We start from the raw sequence: 21610 nt of genomic DNA on the forward strand, positions 1-21610 counted from the left end.
GCACCTTGGTGGCCTGACTGAACGGTGCAACGTGGAGGTTCTTGCGCGTACCGGCAATGGGCTGGATGAAGGCCTTAGCAGCACTGACACGTTCGCCCTCTCTGATGTTGGTCTGTAGCCTAGAGCAGCCTGCGTGGTATCAAGCAGGAGACATTAGAATTCGAGCACGCGTGCTTGCCACACTGAAAATGCAGCAGCGCAGCGATGACAAAGGCGAGCGTCAGAGCAACAAAAGGAAAAGATAACACTCTTCACTGCCGATTTCAGCGACGAACCACGCCATTTGTCCAGTTTTACTCCTATTCGGAATCGTTGTCTAGTTACAGCAATCATTCTAACCTCTCCGTCACAGAGCCCGAAACCTGTTGCGTCGCACCCACGGCTCTGCCGCGAACCCTTGAATATTCCGCTCCCCCTTTTATAAGACGTAGAAATGAGCCATTCTTTTTCTTAAGTTATATGTCATAAATAGGGCTAGGGCTTTCAGACAAAGAGATGGCTTTCCCATCCTACGTGATTCGCTTATAGTATGACTTTGACCTAATACTTCACACGATTGTGAGATCAGACCAGTGTGAAAGTGTGACAGCGCCAGTCCTGTTGCATGTGTTTCTTTTGTCTTCGTCGTTTGTGCTTTTTAAGTACCTTCTAGAGATGGACCAGCTCGTCCAAATCAAAGCATTGTTGCTGAGCAACACTACGCATAACGTGAGAGCGATTAGATCATCAGTACTTACTCAAAGTAAACATTTCGAATGTAAATAAATGCTAGACCTCGCCCGACATTCTGGGCTGCAAGTTTGGTTCTTTGTGTGAGGCATTTATTTCTTTCCCTAGCAGCAGCATAAGCTCCCTAAAATAAACTGCTTTCTCTCTCTCCCTCTCTCTCTCACTCTCTCGCGCTCTCATGAGAATCAGTTAGGCATGCCATTTCACGCCATTTCTGTTTTGTTCTTGTGAAAGGCAAGAAAGAATCACCATAACGAAGTGGGTCAGACCGAGTGACTTAGCATAGTGCCTCGCATGAGTGTGGACGCGAGGGTCTTCACGTTCCTCTAGGCTCAGCAATTTCGACAGGTTAATGTTTCCTCGCTATGGACACAATTCGTGGCGCTCATCATATACGTGAGGTCAATGCAAAAGTGGGCCACAGCAGTCTTCAACGATTAATATGCGGCTACCCCCATTCGACCGATTTTCGATTGCGCGACCAAGACCAAGGAGTAAATTTTCTTTTTTTAAACTACGATCATCGCCGACCTCATAGAGGCTTCTATCGATAGACCGCCGACGTTATTCGACAGATCTTTCGTGCCCAAATGAAGAGCGTGGTAAGATCACCTGACTGTTTGGGCCCGTTGTAGTCTCCGATGGCGTAACCGGCCTCGTGGCACGCCTCTAGGAAAATGTCGCTTAGGCGAGTGCTCGTATTGGCGTAGTCCACTGGTACCTCGCCGCGTGATCCGTGATACTCTGCCACGTTCGACAAAAAAAAAAAAAAATAACGGATGGTAAAAGCGAAAGAAATCAACCATGTCGGGCCCTTCTATGAAACTCGACTATTTAGATATCAATTGAGCGCCAGTGAAACGTTAAGATTTTTTGTTAATCGGCTGGGAGCCAGCACATTACCGAAAAAAACTTATACAGGTGTTACACGGGGACATTAGATGCGATTAAAGGCCGATACAGATCGGATTTCTTGATCGCGATCAACAATTGTCGTTGCTGCATGGTCCAAACTAATCCGGATCGCGTTTGGTGCACACGTCCGTCAAATCGCGATCCGAGAGCCAGATCACGATTGTCGTGATCCTGATAAGGCCTGATCGCGATTGAAAGTGACCGTACAGCGGCACCTGATCTGGATCGAGCTTAATCCGGATCGGCCCTGATCGCGATCAAAATTGCCCGTGCGGCACCAGTACGACACCCCGCAGTCAGCAAAGTTCAGGACCCGCACCGCGCGAGTCACTGGTCCTTCCACGAGTGAAAAACAGAAAACGAAAAGGTAATTTATTTGTCTCGGTAATAATTGTTGTTTTGCTAGTTGGTGCATGTTTATACTGGAATACGCAATACGCTGAACAACATAAATGAGACGACACCATTTTCTGTCTTAACTCCATGCAGTGGTGGTTGCGAGTTGTGTGTATTCCGGTAAACATGAAACAGCTGCCTTGAAGCAGCTTGTAAAGAAGGCGTGGTGGTCAACCAGAACAAAAGAAAAGCTGTTTTGCTAACCTATACTGGAGGGCGAAGAACGGGCAGATAGGAGGGTTAAAAGAAAGATACCGCCGCTCTTACACACGCGCAAAGCCGCTTTTTTGAAAGATAAAAGACATGAAGCGCGTTCCAGCACATATCATTCAATAGCAAGGCCGTCTTCGTCACTAAAACCACGTGTGCTTGGGATCAAATAGTTTTATTTTTCGGCTGAATGAGATATGATCAGAACCTGGTAGATGAAAGAGCAGTTGCAATAGTTTAACTGTAGTTTCACCGTGCTAAAGTCGATAAATGCCGCTACGTTCGAGTACTACTAAAGCCACTGCTTAAAAAAATTTTTAAGTCCTGTATCAAGAACAGGAGATGATTCTTATGGGCTCGCTCATCTTGGTTAGACACAATATTAATGAGAACTAAGTCCTGTATCAGTGATTTCTCTCTGCTTTGCCGGTGCCACTGCGCTGGCGCCGAACATTATCGAGGTGACTTCTTGACAGGTGTGCGCAGACATGGTCCCCAGTAAGAAACTGTTTTAAAAAGTTGTTCTGTCACTATAGATTGTGTCTCTTCCGAGAAGAGAGTGAAAACATTTGTTAAAATTAAAGAAACCGCAGGGTCGCTTTTTTTAACGATTTCCCAAAGAAAGATTACAAAAATGCAATATGCAAACTGTATACGTGGAGTGCGGCCAGAAGTTTAAATTGCGTCTGCAATATATACGAAATACCTTGCTTACTTCTTAGAGGCCGTCGCGCTGCTTAACTCTGGACTCCTGGTGCTCTAGCCGTTGGTTTCCTCTAATTCACCTTTTCATTCTGCTTAAAGAACACCATGGTGTTACTTGATTGATCGAGGGCTCCTTTCTTTTTGTTAGACACAGCCTGACACCAACCGTCCACGAAGCTAAGGAAAGTATAAGTAACAATACTTGTATGTTTTAACTGTAGTATAGTAATTACGGCATAAATGAAAATGTGTTAAAGTGGATGAAAAATCAACTTGCCGCAGGTAGGGACCGAACCTACAGCCTTCGGATAGCGCGTAAGTTACTATATCTATGGCGCCGGCGCCCAAATTACCAATGGTCCGCGTGTCACGTCCATTACTTTCTTCTGCTTATGTCTATTTGGGCTTGTTGACACTCTCAAGTAAGTCCAATTTGTTCAGGGGCATGTAATAATGCCAATCCGTTAAAAGTAGCCCTTGCTCGCGTGGTTTTATTAAACAGCGCAAATCTGTCGTTGTTCCCCGTACTCACCACCAAGTTGTCCCGCGCGATAGTCTTCGAAATCTCTGAAATGTGGCAGTACGTCCTCGTAGCCCCAGCCCTTTGCTCCGTACTCTTGTTCCCAGCGGTCGTAGTCGTGCCGGTTCCCTCTCACGTAGAGCATAGAGTTTAGCACGCTACTTCCGCCCAGGACTTTGCCTCGGGGCAAGGGACATCGCTGCGTGTGCAACATGATCTAGTGTATAAACTCGTGCCCAAATATGTTCATACATCTCGTTCGAGTATGAGGAATGACAGGCCCCTCCACCAACATTTAAGAAGAGGGGATCCGGCCCCTGTTGCCTGGTGAACAGCAACAACTCGGAGAAATACCGCGCGACTTAGACGAAGACATGAGACACAGATAGACATAGATAAGCTCGTCTATGACTATATGTGTGTATCCTGTCTTCATCGAAGTCGCGCTGCATTTCTCCGAGTATGAACCAACTCGCCCAAGTCAAGGTATTATATCGATGAAGCAGCGGACGCATTCACTCTCACAAGGCGCAAACACAAGAGTCTTCATTGTGTGTGCCTGAAAGTGGGTTGCGCGCTGCTCCATCAATATCATGGCCCACCAACTAGACCATCAGTACATAATAATCAAGAAACTATTTAAACAGCAACAAATGCACGCATACGCACCCCTCATCACAAACACAGACAGCCATACCCAGTATGGTTCGGGGAGCCCCCCTTAAGCAATTTTACCCCGACCCCCATTAGCTGAGAGAGACAGTCCATCCTTCTCTGGCACAATCAGGACTCAAGCATTATCGGCCTATTTTTTTGGAAGCGCACACCAACCTGATCACGATAGGAAAGACACGCATTCCTCTGCGGCACAGTCCAGTAGGCCCAGTCATCATGACCACCCACGCCCATGCCTGCAATGGCGGGTATCTGACGGGGAGCCGTCTCCAGACCTCCGGCTTCCAGAAGCAGCACTGTGACATTGGGGTCCGCCGACAGCCGGTTGGCGATCACGCATCCGGCAGATCCACCACCCACTGAATGGAAAAACGTAAAACGTGCCCGGGTTGTTGAGAGCACCTTGCATGACGCATTATATTCAATGCAACACGGAAATGATACGTGTAATTTTGTCCAAAATGGCGCTATGGGTGCGCGCCTTGTATATCTGTCAATGATGCAGCGAGGCTGTCGTGCTGAGGTTTTCATGCCGCCTGGCATTATTTACTTCTTTATTTAGTGATTCTTTATGGCAGGGCTATAGCAGGAGGGACTGCAGGAAATTAGTACAAATGAGATCGACACAATCGATTCATTGTTAACATTGTAAGTGAGCACTTACCAATATTACGACGAACTCTGAAAAATGAATTGCCGTTAAATACACATGAAGTCCGCTGAAAAGTGAGCGCTCCCATGCAGGCCTCCAAGGATAGGTCGTGTAGCCGAAACAAATGGCGCAGGAAGCCAGCTTGCTTTTTCAAGCCACTGTAAGACTATAGTTGCGGTCAAAGGTGCACTACAGCCTTCGCCACCATTGGACCGAAACAAAACCTGACAGGGCAACAGGATGGGGAGTGAGGGAAGCGTCGCGCTTAGCGAGAACGGCTTCGATAAGCTGCGAAACTAAGCTTCGTTGTACGTATATTTCAATAGGGTACGTTGGATCTGCTGCCATTTTGCTCGTGGATGGGTGCTGGCAGCCGGACATTCATCGCCAGTGCAAAGTGCACGTAGTACTTACTCTCGCCCATGCGGCCGAGTGACCGAGCTGCGGTGCTGTGGCGGGGCGGCCGCAATAATGGGAAGTTTTAGAATAGGGTACGCAAGGCTTAGCGCTAGCGCTTGTCGCCCCTGCGGATGAGTCGCACGCTATCCCCTTGCGCACCGCCGTTAAGTGACGGAAATAGCGTACTTACGCAACGAACGCTATCTTTGCGTACCCTATTCTAAAACTGCATAATGTCCCGCATGAGTTTTGTGGAGCGCATGAGCAGAACTGCACTCCTCTTATTACGCTCAGAAGTAAATGTGAAGTAAAACTGCACTGCACACAAATATAACATCTGGGGATTTACGTGACCAAACCACGACATGATTATGAGGAAAGCCGTAGTGGAGGGCTCCGGAAATTCGGATCATTTGATCTCCTTTAAAGTACGCCTAAATAAGTACACGAGCATCGCATTGCGCCTCCGTCGAAATGCGACCACCGCGGATGAGATCGAACCCGCGTCTTTTCGGTCAGCAGCCGATCACCGTAAGCACTGTACCGACATGGCGGCCGTCTTCGTTCTTCGTTAACTGTGTCGAGAAAGCCTTTAGAAGGTCTTTTAATATTACGTTTCGCGGGAGGGTTTGAAAGAAACAACTCGAATGTCCCGTTACTCGTACTTTTCTAGACCGTCGCACTTTTAGCCACTCCCTGAAGTCATTACTTCTTAAGCTGAACGTGACTGATTTTAAGAAGTTCGTTCGCATTTCGATGGTGACCGTGTACTTATATTTGGGTGCACGGAAAAGAACCTCGAAGATGGGGGAGGGGGGGGGGTCAGAATTATTATTGTTGATCTGGCACGTCGCAAAAGCACGTGATTCAGTTAATGTTTAAGGACATTTTGACACTTTGCTCACTCGATTCACTCATGGTAAAACACGGACCTGTATACGCGCTATAGTCCTTCACTTGGGTCGTGTTGCGTCCCTACAGCACGCCTTGCCGTTCTTCATTGCTTCACGGTTCCCCGCCCGAACGGCTTCGTCACTCACCAATGACGTAGTCGTACTGCTTCCGCAACTCTCCCAGCTCGTAGTTCCGTAGGCTGGGCAGGTCGGCGAAGGGAACGTGCATCACCATGTTGACCATGGCCAGTAGCAGGCCAACGGCGTTCTGCGGCGCGGCGCCACGGCACCACAGGCTGCCGGACATGGCATCCAGATCCGCGCTCATGTCGCTGCCTTCGCGCTAAGCTCGCAGATGAACACCGTCGTGTATTTCCGCGACGCTTTTATTTAATGTCCTATATCTATCGGTACTTGAGCATAAAGATATAAGGCACCGGGTGCCCGTTCCGTAGTTATCTGTAGCCTGTCGATACCGGTGCGCACGCCTGCGGCGCAACGCTTCGTTGTTTCAGCACTTGTAACCGTAACAATGATACTAGCTGCACTAGCTCTGGTTAGTGCCAAAAGCAGTTTTTTTTATCTAAAGTTACCGTAGGGACTAGATAATGAAACAAGAAGCTATTGGCACCTTTTCGTAAAAAGTATACTGCTTCCAGTGTCGCATCGCGATTATATTGGAGCATTTTTCGTAAACCCGTGTTTCATGTATACCAAGTGATGCAACAAGCCACAAAGAGAGAGTACGCATCGGCTACCGCACGTGTGCATGCGCCCCGTGCACAGTGCAAAAAAGCAAGTGCCGCCGACGCTACAAGAGTTTTTAGTTAGAACAACGACGATTACTAACACGCGTTTTTCTTGAATCATCGACTATCGAGCTCGGGCGGCTGCAGCGCTTCGCTGCCAGCGGGCTGTGAAACATCAAGCGACACGGTCATACCGCAGTTCACCAAGCGTGCTGCGTTCGCAGAAGCTTGTGCTCGTCCAAAGACAGAATCCTTGTCAATGCCGATGTGCGTTGTTTGCTGTGTTTTTCGCGTTCCGAGCGTGAATTACCAGTTTGGCTACACCCGTACTCTTCTAAAGTTGCCTTCTATGGCGAGTCTCTCGGGCTTTCTCGAGGTCCGTTCTACTGAAATTTTCGTGTTTCGCGGAACGCAACACCTGCAACGTCATCTAGCTGCACCACTTATACGTAGCCCCGTGAATGCCTGTGCTCGTGTGCTGTTTGAAGCCTCTGGCCGTCTATAGGTGTTCGCGGCGAGATCGACCTATAGGTGGCAGCACCGTCACCCCGCTAGTGTGGATACTGGTTTCGTGTGGTGTGTGTAGAAGTGCACGGGGCTTCTGTTTTCTCATCGTGATTTTGTGTTCCGTACCCGCAGAAAACTCTTCGTTATCGATGGTGAGGTTTTGTTCGGTGCCACAATGCCGCACATACTGCACAGAGCCAGGGATACGCTTCCATTTTTATCCCACCGACGCGGAACGTCGCCGACTGTGGCTCGTTAGGCTTCGTAACGGCAAGACGCCTTCCAAGTACGCGATGGTGTGCAGCAAGCACTTCGACGACGGTGCATTCGCATTCGCAGACGAGAAAGAATGGTGAGTAGTCAGCGATAACTTCGCTAATGTGTGTATCTATATGCTTGTTGCTGCTGTGCACAACGAGCGGGAAGACGGTCGTAGTAAGCGAACGCTCGGGGAAGCTTCCCTGTGCTTTGATTTTCCTACACTTCCGCAGGAAAATTAAGCGAGAATCAATCGAGAAAGAAGAAAATTCATTCATGGAATTTATTCTTTGCCATTCATGTACCGTCTGCGCTGTGAATGCAAAGTTTGTTCGCGCTTGGCTATGAGTCTGTTTAAACGAGAGTCCCCGAGCCCTTTTGTAGTTCGCGCATGTTTCATTGTGTTTACACGGCCGCGAGAACAGTTCTCAGTATTCCGCAGGGCAAGTACGTGCACCGAAACGCGGCAAGTGTGTATGCATGATCTGGTGCATAGTAAAGGGTATCGTTTTATGAGCCCTCACACGCCACGTAAGCGATGAAAATGTGCGAGCGAGTTTATCGCCACTGCTTGTCTTGATGAATATATTTTTCTCGCTCGCTCTCTTTTTTTAAGGATTTTCGCGGAAGAGATTGAGGCCTGACGCACTTTTGACACTGAACTTGCCACAGCGCAAATTTGACAGGCATAAGCTATCTCGCAAGTACACGGGTGTCTTTGTATACATTTCGCCACAAGTTATAATTGCGCAAGGCAACTCAGTTTCGCGATTTCCGTGTCATTCCATTTTCTGTTCTGTTTAGGGGACAATTTAAGTACCGAAGTGTCAGACGTGACTTGACAGAAATATTTCTCTACAGTGGGACCAGGACCGTACACAACTAAAGCTCGTCGCGTAACCTATAAACGACAGCCCCGAAGTTATACACCTAACCACAACGCGCAAGTGCATGAGAGCCTTTTTTAGGGGCGAAGCTCCTTAAAGCGGCACCCGTTCGTCCCCGTCGTAGTGCGTAACCAGTCTTAACGCTAGTACCAGATCTTGACCTCCAAGGTGGTGCCGGTGGGAGATTTCTCCTGTGCGTTGTTGAACAACAAAAAATTCGCAGCGTGCGCGTTAACTAAAAGCCGAATTCTTCTGTCTCTCATTCCCCATTAGCAGCCATTGGCATCTTCCAGTAGGAAACGTTAGTAGAAGTAGAAGTGTAAGTGTTAGCTAAAAGCCGACTTCTTCTGTCTCTCATTCCCATTAGCAGCCATTGTTTACCTCCAAGGTAGTGCCTGGTGAGATTTCTCCTGTGCGTGATTAAACAATAAAAATTTTGTTCAAAACGCCGTTGATTGATGAAATAAACCAACGAAAGACGCCAGATGTTTTTCTAAAAGCAAAACGAAAAGACGCCAGATGTATTTAAAGCAAAAAGAACAGACGCCAGCTGCTTAACGAAAGACGCCAGATGTTTTCTAAAAGCAATGGTTTTCTAAACAATGAAAATTCACAGCGTACATGTAAAATTAAAGTGAGCTGCAAGTCGTCATAACTCTTATCGAACCTTTAGTATAAACGCGCCCGATCTCACGTCGGTGATGATGTACTGGGCAGAATTCACGGAAGATTCACGGTTTACCGATGAACCTCCGCAGCTTCGCCCACTCATCATCATTCACTCCGTGGATATGCTGTGAATTTTTTTTAACCACCGAGCCGCTAGAAGGCTATATTCACATGAGATTTAATACTTCTCATCTTTAGGACAACGTCGAGTGCACTTTGCAATGCGCTTGAACCACAGAGCGGCACCTACACTGATATGACTCTCGTGAACGGACGGTACGACGACCACACACAGCAATCTCGACAAGTGCACTCACTGATCTTATTACATACAGCCGATCAAGGCCAAATGCTTCTTTACATGTTGTTAGGCATACGTACGAGCGGTTAAAGTTGCACCAACGCAACGGAACAAACCGCCTTTTGAGGCCCTGCATGACGTACGCGCACATGCAAACACAACGCGGCTAGCAGACGACGCATGGAGCAATCCACACTAGGCGCGCTTCAGCCAGTAGCCGCCAGGGGGCGACTTCGCTCGATTTCGCGGCCAATAGGTGGTTGCGCACTAAAGCGAGAAAAAAGGTACCTGATTAACCATCAATGCAACAAATATGCATGATAATTTCGTGAACTATGCGCAAATATGCGTGAAGATTTCGGCGTCGCGTACACGCGAGAAACCCGGCGTCAGCGAACGTAAACATAACGCGGCCCTCGAAGCCCCGTCACATGCGCCGGGTCATGTGCTCCGGTCACATGCGTATCTGTGCGCCGTTTTCTAACAATTGATGCTGTCTCGACCGTGGGCTTGTTGGCGATCAGCCGTTTCTAAAATGGCAAGCTGATCCTTTATCGAGGTCGCTTGTCATTTCATGTTGCCGTGTTTCATTGTTGCCCGGATATGAACGCATGAGCGTCGTTGTTGCTTGTAGCAACTGAACTGTTGCGCTGCTAAGCGGGTGGATGAAGGTCCAATTATCGGCATGGAGGAATGAAATAGTTTAGAGGGAGCGCTGCGCAATGAGAAAGAAAGAAAGAAAGAAAGAAAGAAAGAAGAAGAAAAGAAAGAAAGAAAGAAAGAAAGAAAGAAAGAAAGAAAGAAAGAAAGAAAGAAAGAAAGAAAGAAAGAAAGAAAGAAAGAAAGAAAGAAAGAAAGAAAGAAAGAAGTACGTCATGAACGCTCACTCGAAGCTTCGCTTGCCCTCATTTTCCGGTAGGTCAAGATCTCCTCAAATATTTTCCCAAGTCTGTGGTTTAATTGGTGCACCTCCTTGTTCGGTTCATTACCATAAAGTTCCGTTCAGTTCTGCAGTATCTTCACTGTTGCCGATGCGCCGATCAAGCAATGTCATAGAAAAGTCGATCCCGGAGATAACACAATGCGCGTCGCGTATGTACCGTTGTTGCCGTGGGTCCCGCGTCTTGCCTGATAGGCAGGTGATTGTGATATTGCTAATGGGTATGACACTTCTGCAATCGCCATATGCAACACCAGTGCATGCTACGCACTATATGACAATATAACTTCATGTGACAACTGTCCGCTTGCATTCGATCTCAATCTTTCACCTGCTGGCGACGCTACCCAGCCTTCTTACAAGCGCCTAACCTAATTTACGCGTTATATCATAGATTGTCCTACGTCGAGATACGCAGAAAAAACACTTCCACTCCTTCATCCCTCCACTCCTTCATAGTGCTCTACCAGTACGATCACCTGCACAATCGCCATATGTAACAGCACCGCAGGCAGTTGCGATAGTGCTGTACCGTTACGATCACCTGCACAATCGCCATGTGTAACAGCACCGCAGGCAGTTGCGATAGTGCTTTACCGGTACGATCACCTGCACAATCGCCATGTGTAACAGCACCGCACGCAGTTGCGATAGTGCTCTGCCGGTACGATCACCTGCACAATCGCCATATGTAACAGCACCGCAGGCAGTTGCGATAGTGCTCTACCGGTACGATCACCTGCACAATCGCCATATGTAACAAAACCGCATGCTGCCCACTATGTGACAGTATCGCACTGATTGACAATAGCTCGCTTGCAATCGCTTTCGATCGCTTTCAACTGTTGGCGAGAGTGACGCTATGTAGTTTTTTAAAGGCGAAAGCCTTAGACGCCTCATCAAACGCGAAAATTGACCGGCGTCCCGCGTCGGCGGCGTCGGCGCCAGCACGAATGATGCAAAAACTCATCACGTGATCACGTCACCAGGTGACATCATCATGACTCCACAGATCACCAAATGTTTTACGTCGATGTGACGTCATTATTACGCCATCATCATGTTCCATTACTTGACGTCACATGATGACGTCATCACATAACATCGTCGCTTGGTCAAATGTGGGCCGATCACGGAGGCATTGCAAAACCAAGTGAGGTGCACATAGAGTTTCTTACAATAATACCTAGAGGGGAATCTGGCGCTAGTGTCTACGCGGGCTCCTTGAGTGGCGCTTCAACCACCATGAGAATGATGGAAAGTACATGTTTCGGATTTGTTTCGGATGGATTAGGTTCTTGAGATTCGCGACGCTCGTTTTCCGAGTGTAAAACAAAGCGATATAAAGTTATTTCCAATTAAAGCTTGCTTCGTTCTTTTGTGCGTAAAACTTATTGCAAAAAGTTTGCGTGACCGTGAGATGAAACTGAAACCTGGACAAATTCAACCACCAGGGTATACATTGCTCTACAATTGTGTTCCAGATTTGGCATCACAATATAATGAATTATTTTCTTTACAACACTTAAAACAAACGCGCTTGTCTTTCCCTCGAATGTACGCATTATCTATTTATGGAAATAACAGTACCGTAGTGAGTGAGAAACACTTAACGTATCATCTGCTGCGATGCCAGATGCGTCTGTTCAAGTGGCCTGTCCCCAACGCATCTCTCGTTTTGTTGTTAAGTCGAGTCAGAGGAGCGCGACGGTGCGTCTACTTAGCTTCGACGTCGTTTTGCAGTCGATTTGAAAGAGTTTTGACAAGTAGCGCTTATCACAAAACGTGAACTCTATGCAATTTCCTGCACTGGCATGGGACGCTACATCTATGCACAGCGGTGAGTGCACGACGCTTTGCTAAAGCTTTCAAATACAACCTGTAGAGCTGCAACGTGGCAGCAAACCAAGAAACCTAGCGGTCTTCAGCCTCTTTGAACAACAAAGGCCGCCGACGAGTGCTTGAGTGCTTTGCAACGCACCCCACTGCCCACGCCTCGCAAAGAACGAAACAAACTGTAGAAAAAGATCCGTAGACAGTTCGCTAGCTAACGAAATCCAATCCGAAGCCTGTACTTCCCATCATTCCCATGGTAGTTGAACGATCGCAGCGCCGGTTTCCTCTCTAGGTTATTGTATGAAACTCTATGGAGGTGCAGAAAGCTTAGAACGCCTGCGATCCTGGAGACAGTGCAAAAGCACGTTAGGAGCGGGAAGCTTCCGGTGAGTGGCGGGGCAGGATCAATACATCGACTGAGAAGAAAAATGAGATGGCTTCACCTTCGAGTCGTCTTAGGTGAATGCATAAGGGACTGTGATTTTTAAATGCGAAGAATCTTATGGAGGAGTTCAAACCGGTGGTGTGCGGCGTGACCACCCTTACTGCGCATGCGCAACCCCTCTCCACACACCTCCTCTCCACTACCCCTCTCTCTTCTCCCTCTCTCCACTACCCCTCTGAAACGCGGGCTCGACATGCCGAAACACTGCTTCGCATCGCCTCATCGTCCCCTTTAGCGGGATATGGTGCGATTTTTTTACAAGCGCCTAGCCTAATTTCGGGCTTACAGGTTTGTTTTGACTTGTCTTACGTCAAGCTACTAAAGCCCTTCACATTCCCGTCACCACCCTCCCTCTCTAGCCAACTAGATACAGTGAAAGATTCGGCAATGTTTTTTGCAGCTTTTCATCAGTGGACAGTATTACGGTCTCCCATGTCGTTTCTGAAGGGCTGGCAGAAGCTGTCTGGGTGGGGGAAGGTCATCGCATTCCCAGAAGTTGATTTTGGTTTGCTATGGCATTTTTATCGCAATATTTGCATATTGAGTCAACCTTTTCACCAGTGAATAACGCTAAGCGATGGGGAGTGGTAAGGATGTTAGTTTGTATTCGGCAGAGCATAGTGGCCTGCGCTCCCGTGAGGTTGTTGTGTGGTATGGGGTATAATCTCCAGCCATCTTTGTACATATTTGTAAGTTCGTTGTAGCAGGACCTCTCCTATCGAGGGGTCCGGTTCCAAGGAAAGCGCGACCCGGATTGCTAACCTTCGTGTCACTATATGCGCTTCCTCGTTACCGGGGTTTCCCGAGTGCAGAGGATCCTTATAATAGGACAGTTCAGGTAACGCTTTGTTAGCACAAAGTGGCCGATCTTTCATGAAATCGTCACTGTGCATTTCATTCATGCATCATTGTCTGTTTTGAACACCATGGGTATATCAACACGGCAGAGTTGATCAAAATAGCACTAAGATGTTACAGTAATTCGTCAATGGGCTCCAAATGCTTTTATTAGTCTTCAGTGGCGTATAGCTATATATAGGGAACTGGCAATGCCTGGTAACACACCAACAAACATGCAACACCGTCGTACGAAACCTTAATAAGCAAGTAGTTTCCATTTTGCCTCGATCAAAGGAATGCTATCATGGCTATTAGCACGACCGAACAGCGAGGTGACATTGTAAATGACATGACTTCAACGCTTTCAAACGAACTTTGAATATGATCTTCTGTAATACATGGTCATGAAAATCTAGACGGAAACGAAACATAACTGCGTTTCGAGCCTAATCGTCTCAGTCGCAGCCACTGCGCTCACGCAGCTACGAGGCCTTCTGGCTTCGTGACTATACTTCGTCTAGCATAGACATCAGCACGGGCGACATTCCGCGCACCGTCAGGAACGCCGAAGACGCATCGCCGCCTTTTCGCAACCACTGCTGCGCCATTAAGGCAGAGTGCCGACTTCTGCAGCTGCCGAAGCCTTTCATGTGCACCAGGGCGACCCCTGCCTCGCGCGCCAGCCGCCCAGTGACCAGGGGCCCGTCACTTTGGTTCATGGCGACGTCGGCGAAAGACCGCTGCATTTGCGCGAAGACTTCGGACTTGGCCATGTAGGCGCAGTCTTCCAGGTGCGTCCGGTCAGGCGACAAGAGGCCGTACATGAGGACAGTGCCGTTGGACGAGGGTAGGCTCTCCACAGCGTCCAGCACTGCCGGCACGTTCACGTACGTGTCGTCTGTAACGCGCAGCACGAAACTCGAATGGGACACGTGCGTAGGGACCCATTCTACGAGCAGCGCGGACATCGACCACGTGGGCTCGGGTGATGCGGCGATTCTCGCCTGGACCACGATGTCCTTGGTGAGCCGGTACTCGGCCTGCACGGCGTTGACACACCGCATGCCTGGATTAGGTGCTCGGCGAAGCAGGGAACGTTCAGCACAGAAATTTGGGCTAGTTGGTGGGAAGCAACAATCACACAAGAACGAGACACGTAAATACCAGCCCTGTTTACATGTCTCTCCCTTGTGTCATTGTTGCTTTGAGCTGTTAAGATGTCTAAAGTAAACAGAGAACGGCCTGTATGAACCTGGCGCAGGGCTGGGCTGTGTCGCAATACTCTTGCATCGCGATAGTATCTTAGGAATATCTTTGACTATCTGTACTTCTTAATCGAGATACATTTGAAAAATGTATTTGTATCTCTGTAGTGAAACACTTTTACGATGTATCGATTTTATCGCGATACTGTGCAGGACATGGGCATCTCGTTACTTTTTTATCGGAAAAGACCTGAAAGAGTTTCTAAATTGGGCAAGGAACGTTTTTTGTGGTAAGCCTAGCAAAGGCGCGCCGTCGGTCGGCGACACACACAGGGAAGGCCGCGAAGAGTTCCTCGCACGCACGGAATGACCCACGTAAAAGCACAAGGGTTTCTGTACCTAAATGACCCCAGAAGAGATATCGCTATGCTGCAGGACTTTCCTGCCATGAAGGCGGCATGCTCGTCTGCAGCAGTAGAGAGGCTTTTGTCGTTCGCGACTCTTATGTTGAGGCCGAACCGACGCTGTCTAGAAGGTAGCCTACTTGGGATGCTGTTTTTACTTAAGAGCCAATAATGCAACCATATTTTCACGCGAAATATCCTGCAACATTATTCACGATATTCTTCTGTATACCAACGCCTCCTTAAAAAACTAGGAGGCGTTGGCTGTACTTAATAAATGTGTTTTGCACACATCCCCGTAAGAAAAACTATTGAAGTATCTCTATTTTGGCACCTGCATTCCTCTATATGCAATGCGGGACACTTTTTTCTTCTTTTCGCGAAATCTCCAAAACATCGCGCTACGTCAAAGACAAATGTTTCGCAGTATCTGTATTTTAGGCTTCCAGCACGTGTGTTTCGATATCTGTATTCTGGAATACTTCTGTGAATATCTCTGCCCAGCCCTGACATGGCGGCAGCAGGACAACGGGACGCAATGCAGATGCATGGTAGTGAGTTACATGCTTGAGCAGTGTCACGAAGGACCAGTCGTCCACACGGCGTACAAGCGTTTTTCCATTTCCCTAAACCCGGACCACAAACATCAGGCAGTTACAATTATCAGGCGCATTTCGTTGTAGGCACGTAAAACGGTCACTGGGTAGAAATGAATCCAACGGCCGCCTCGACAGCTGTAATGAAGCGTGCGCAATGCATAATGACTATGCATAAGGAATCAACCGCACGCGAATAAAGTGAAAATTTTCATCAAAATTATGACTTATCCTTCCTGTGCCTCGTACCATACAGTTACCTCAGTTTCTACAGAGCTCACTCCTCCCCCCCCCCTCTCTCTCTCCCCTCTATTCTTGGTGGCATCGTCTGGGTGGCCCTTCCCTTCCCTGTTAAAAAATTGGAAAGCAACGCATCCGAGTCTTTCCATATTTTATTAGACATAGTGGAGTTGTTTTATCTATTGCGAAAGCAATTAAATGGACACTCCCGGCGCATTTTTGTCGTCGCTGTCGCCGTGATGTTCTGTATTAAGTCCAAATCGCGCATCATTGTTCTATGTGGGAGTGAAACCATGCGAGCGCAGCCGATGAACGCGGCTCAAGTGGAAAGCAGACGCACTGGCAGTCTTTCCTAGCGCGAAAGGCACAGGAAGAGGGGAGGGGGGGAACTGCATGGTTCCGGCAGATTCGGCACTTTTCTTGACCAAGCGCGGCCGCGCGCACGCTTTATCTTGCTCGCGCCTTTTGTGCGTGCTGTTCTCACCGCTCGGTTTGCGATGAAGTGACAGAGAGCACGCAGGCCGCTCCTACCCTTCGTGTCCCAAATGCCCACGCACGTACACAAACGTGCAGCACGCCCTTTTATAATACCCCGCAGCCCTACGGTCCCCTCACTATCCTAACCCTCCACCTCCCCACTGGCGGGTGTGGTTGGCGTCGGCCGCCTTCGCCGACCAGCTGGCCATGGTCCTCCTGGCGGATGAATATCTATAGGTCTTAGTCTGACCTCTATTAAAGTCCTCTCTCTCTCTCTCTCTCTCTCTCGCTTTGCTAGCCACAATGACCGCGTCTACTGACAGCGGCGTTTTGTTGACTTATGCCGGGTTTGATGATAAAGCAGTTGGCTGCCAGCCTTACTTTCATGTAACATTCCAATTTATTGCTATCGCATTAATTCCTTCGCCCTTGTGGCAAACCCGGGAGATTTTTTCTAAGAAGACGCGGGGGGAATTGGTTAGGGTTAGGCGGGGTGACGGTAAAGAACTGTATATGATGGTGCCGACAGAACAAACCTTGAGGGCGTAGTGCTGCTTCGAGCGTGGCACCGCGCTCATAAAGAAGACAACGCGGTAGCTGCAGTTGCAGCGGAAATCCAGGTGCCCCCAGGTGGCCCGGATGGCGTCCCGCTGCGCCCTCCGCCCGGGTTCCGAGGTGACGAGCACGGTGAGCCTCGGGCACCGATTCCAGATGGCGTACGTGTCCATCAGCAGGTCCGGGTACTCGAGCAGCACCTCGCGCGCCCCGTCGGAAACCGCGCGCCACACCAGACCCGACGGGGCCGACGACGAGCAGTTGACGCAGCTGATGAACTCGGCCATCGGATTTCCGTGCGAGTCTCGCACTGCGACTGAGGACACGTGGTCAGAGCATTGCATACGCCCTCAAGAAAACCGAACACGACGAAAAGAAGCATGTACAGTGCGGTGCACTGTTAATTAAGGCGCGCCCTCTCTCCCCATAGAGAGAGGGCGCGGCGCCGCGTCAAAAAGACACGCGTTGACGCGCAGCAACGCGTACGTGTGGTCGGGCCTTTAGAGGGAACACGCGATCACGTGGCCGGCGGCCCGCATGGCGCAAACTGGCGGCGAGATTCGTAAACGCGGCGCACGCGCATAAAGGCGTAAGGGCCGCGTTTGCCGCTGTTCGTCTGCTACAATTGCCGGCCCTGCGCTTGGCGAGCGCTGGACAGCGCTTCCATTTTTCAGCAGTGCGATTCATGTAGCCACCACTCTTTCTGCGCCTCGTCGCGTAATCAGCAGGCAGAAAAAAAGGTGTTTGTTGCACTGCTTTCTCGCCAGTTTTGATGCGATGCGATTCGCGACCCCAGCGGCCAAATTTCGACTGGGGCCCCCAGCTGTGGAACTCTGTGAAAGTGATAACGAAGCCTGTCACTTGCGTAACCTAGTGTAAGTGCTCATTATGAGGGAAACTGCGCAAAAAAAAAAACAACGTCGACAAAGGGAGAGCAGCACAAGCACATGCGCTTCTGCTGTTCTGTTCTCCCTTTGTCGTCGTTCTTTTTTTTTTTTCGCGCAGTTTCCCTCATAATGAATTAGCAGCTAGCCCAAGTGCTCACCGATAAATTAGTCCTAAGCTTTCAACATGCTGCTCGCACCAGCCGGCTGCTTTTTATAACGGACAAGGAAATTTATGCCCGATGCAGGAATAATAGCAAGCTTGTCCTTCCAACCGTAGAAATATCGAATTTCGCTAGCGCGCGCTGAGCGCTGGGCCGAAGAAGTAGCAGACGACGCGGGACACGAACCGCTCTTGTGATTCTACGCGCATGCTCCGCGTTTCTAAATCTCGCCAGCAGTTAGCGCTCCGCGGACCGCCGGCTGCGCGCTCGCGTGTTCCCTCTAAGAGTGGACCGCACTGTACGTGCAGGGAAAACGCAGTGAAAGATATAAAGCAATTGCTGCGAAATTTCCGTAGGCCTAGCTATCATGGCGTTAGGGAACGAAACAAATGGAGATAAGGCAGTGGTACAAACGTACACGTGTCCTATTTTATTACATTGGTTTGAAAGCGCATACGCATAGGCGTGCGCACGGGAAGGGCGGGGGGAGGGCAAAGTCTGCCACATACATTGACTTAGTAGGGAGGGGGGTGCTGCGATGAACCTTCGCACCCCCCTCCCTGATAGAGAATTCTGCGCACGCCTATGCGCATAGGCAACATTAACCGATAATTGCCAAACATTAAGCTCTGGTATACTATTCGAGTAAACACGGTAAGCTTCGCAGGTGCTATACAATTTCTTTAAGTTAATTGATGTTCCTGTGTATATTTCGTTTTTTCGTAATTTTGACGCAAAAGCTGCTTCTAAAACCCTAGTTCTTTTTGTTTTTGTTTTTTGCATAGAATTGTTAGCATTAATATGCTCCAGTTTATCGGCTGACCTCCTAGAAGTCTCTACCGTGGCAAGAAAAATAAATACAAAGAAAATCGCAGTATTCTCGCTATGAAATCTCAAAATGCGGTAATAGGAAAAAAAAACTCGGTTGACGATTTGCCATGGTAATTGCAGTCAAATGAATGCACCCGACAACTCCACCATTAGAGGCTAGCTTCTTTATGCAGTTTTAACAGTTTGTATCGCTAGCAATTCGAGTTCAAAAAATCAATAAGTTCCAGGAATGAAACGACTATGAATGCTTATTACGAGCCAAGTGCTGAAAACATAAACGTGAGCGGATGATGAATATGGAATGCAACGACATATGTCAAGAAACTCCCATCTTCGGTTATCAATCTCATTTGAATGTCCGCAGACCCAGTAAAGATCCATTTTCTTTCTGACGTGAAACTACGTTGAAGAACGGTCACCGCGGATCCCTTTAGCTAACGATAAGGTGATTAGTGGCGAAAGTCTATGCTCTGCGAGGCACACTCAGTTCACTTGAGTCAATTTTGATTCAATTGGTTCGCTATCACAAAAGAGCCCAGCGTCAGTTTCAGCGACGATAGATCTTGCCAACGACGCAGCCCGCGCTTTTGAAACCGAGCGGGCGCGAAAGACCGGGAACATTCAAGAAACCGCAACATGACGCAAGAGAAGGCCATGGGCCACGGCCATGGAGGAACGCAAAAACTGGGAGGGAGCGTCACGCGACAATATTGAAGCCTATAGTCACATAAAATTTATGAGAGAAGTCGGCCCTGGCCACGTGATAGTCAAACGCTACCATTGGTCAGCTCGCTTTGGTTGCGCCTGCTGCGGGCTCTGCGGGTGTCTAATCCTACCCAGGAGGCACCGCGCACTGGCTGGGAGGGGCGGCGTCACAGGAAGTTGGCATGCCGCGGCTAGCTCAATCACGTGATGTTCCCTCCTAGTTTTTTCCCCCTCCATGGCTAGAGCCAACGCGACAACCGACCCCATGCCGAAGGTGCGAGAAGAGTCTCGCGCTTTCCCAAGCTTCCCACGTTCTACGATCGGGTCTCAAACCCAGGCGAAACCCAATATAAGCGCGTGGAGGGGAAGACTCAGTCCACTCAATCAGACAGCGGCGGCAAGAAAAGTCATGTAACTAGCCCGACTGCTGGAAGAGAATCCCCGTCCCAACGCTACAGTCCACCAGTGTTTTAAAGAAATACTTCCAAGATTTCGCCGCGAACGGCTGATTGTGAACAAACGCTGGTGAATATGAAAGGACACTTATGGTACATTCGGCTGGGCGCCGCCGCGCTCTGACTCAGATTGTCTTTGCGCAACCTAGTGTGTTGAGATGCTTGGCTCATTTTCACAGAGCTTATTGAAGGTCATCGAGTCGCCGTTGTACTGTTCGCATTGGCTGTGGTCACGAGTCGATTTCTACCGCATGTGCTACAGCACTTCTATTTTCCAATGCCTCAGCATTCACCCGGGATTGCTTCGAAAGAGCTGTATGTGCTGTTAGGGCCATATTCAACTGCTCCCACGGCAGCAACACTCGCACGTTCAAATTACCGGTAGCTGCAACACCCCACTCTGTCAATTTCGGTATGTTTTCATGCAGTTCCTGCTCTACACTGTCGCAGTGAAGAAGCCGACTAGAGAACCGAAAGTGAAGAGGACGAAGTTCGGAGTCATCGGCTAGCGGCTGCCAGCCAAAAGTGTAGCCTTTCGTGCTGGTTGTGCTACCGGTACTACTTCTATCTGTGTGCAAGCTTTCAGGTTATTCAGCCACGCAACATTATGAACGGACATAGCCTCAGTAATCGGCACAGAATGTAGTACGTCAAAACGTAAGCGTATGCATCTACCTGCGGTGACATTGGTCACAGTAACCGGCTGCTGCTGACCGCTTGGAGCACGCTGAAGGGTCCAGGCAATACCCGTCACCATAAGCAGAGGCAGCAAGATAAAGACGCAGCGCGAGCCTTCCTTGAAGGAACACACCTGCGCACGACGAAGAACGTTCCGCAACGCACGCATCACTGCCACAATAAGCGATGTGTTCATAAATTATTGTGCGCGTTAGAGGCAAACCGAAACACCATTTCATAATGCAATAAGGTCGAAGTCTGGGTCAGTTGGTACGTGACTCTGAGGCAAAAACCAGTCAAAAATACGCCGGACAAGGGAAAGAAGTTTCAAACACAACGACTGGTCGTTGTGTGTGTCACTTCTTTCCCTTGTCCGGCGTCTTTTTCACTGGTTTTTGCCTCGGGACCATTTCATAAGCTATGGGTGACAATGCGCCGACTGCAGAGAGGGAATCTTTATCATTGGTAATCTCTACAATCGCTTGAAAACTACTGCGGTGGGATTGAAACTATAAGTCCCGCTTACATGCATGTATACGCTTTTGGGTACAATCTCTAGAGTTACATCCGTGATGCGGCGAAGAATCCCACTCCTGCACATGATATGACCTTCACCTACGTGCTTAGCAGCGCCACACTTCTGTTCCTACCTGCAATAACGACGGTCGTGCGTGAAACAGTGAAAGGTGAAAGGCAACAATGAAATATGGCAACGTGAAATGACAAGTAACCTCGATAAAAGATCAGACTGCCATATCAAAAAGGGCTGATCGCCGACAAACCCACCATTGAGAGCGCATACAAACACGCATATGATCGAAGCACCTTAGGGTGCTTCATTCGTGTAGTATACAATCGCATTTCCCTACACTCGCCGAGGCCGGGTTCCT

The 21610-nt window shown here is 48.9% G+C and overlaps 2 protein-coding genes across 2 annotated transcripts in view; both read right to left on the bottom strand.

Annotated features, from left to right (window-relative positions):
• Window positions 1-6490, bottom strand: part of LOC119385079 (4-pyridoxate dehydrogenase) — a 29246-nt gene extending 22756 nt beyond the window's left edge. The window contains exons 1-5 of the mRNA XM_037652629.2: window positions 6242-6490; window positions 4307-4509; window positions 3488-3674; window positions 1342-1473; window positions 5-129 (exon numbers count right to left, since the gene is read on the bottom strand). Coding sequence (XP_037508557.1) covers window positions 5-129; window positions 1342-1473; window positions 3488-3674; window positions 4307-4509; window positions 6242-6422 — 828 coding nt within the window. The 5' untranslated portion in view covers window positions 6423-6490. The remainder of the gene's footprint in view (window positions 1-4; window positions 130-1341; window positions 1474-3487; window positions 3675-4306; window positions 4510-6241) is intronic.
• A 7542-nt stretch (window positions 6491-14032) lies between these two features.
• LOC119385779 (lactosylceramide 1,3-N-acetyl-beta-D-glucosaminyltransferase A) lies at window positions 14033-17319 on the bottom strand. Its single transcript, XM_037653165.2, has 2 exons — window positions 16985-17319; window positions 14033-14566 (listed from the first exon to the last, which is right to left on the bottom strand). The coding sequence occupies exons 1-2, from the start codon at window positions 17288-17290 to the stop codon at window positions 14033-14035; spliced, it is 840 nt and encodes a 279-aa protein (XP_037509093.2). The 5' UTR covers window positions 17291-17319.
• Window positions 17320-21610: the final 4291 nt, after the last annotated feature.

This window comes from Rhipicephalus sanguineus, chromosome 3 (genome assembly GCF_013339695.2).
Source record: "Rhipicephalus sanguineus isolate Rsan-2018 chromosome 3, BIME_Rsan_1.4, whole genome shotgun sequence".
Taxonomy (NCBI): domain Eukaryota; kingdom Metazoa; phylum Arthropoda; class Arachnida; order Ixodida; family Ixodidae; genus Rhipicephalus; species Rhipicephalus sanguineus.

What these genes read in the sequence shown, in the direction of transcription:
- LOC119385779 (XM_037653165.2), bottom strand. Translation starts at nt 17,290, where the DNA reads ATGGCCGAGTTCATCAGCTGCGTCAACTGCTCGTCGTCGGCCCCGTCG. An exon ending in AGCAGCACTACGCCCTCAAG is followed by an intron (nt 14,567 to 16,984) that starts GTTTGTTCTGTC and finishes AACGCCGTGCAG; the next exon opens with GCCGAGTACCGGCTCACCAA.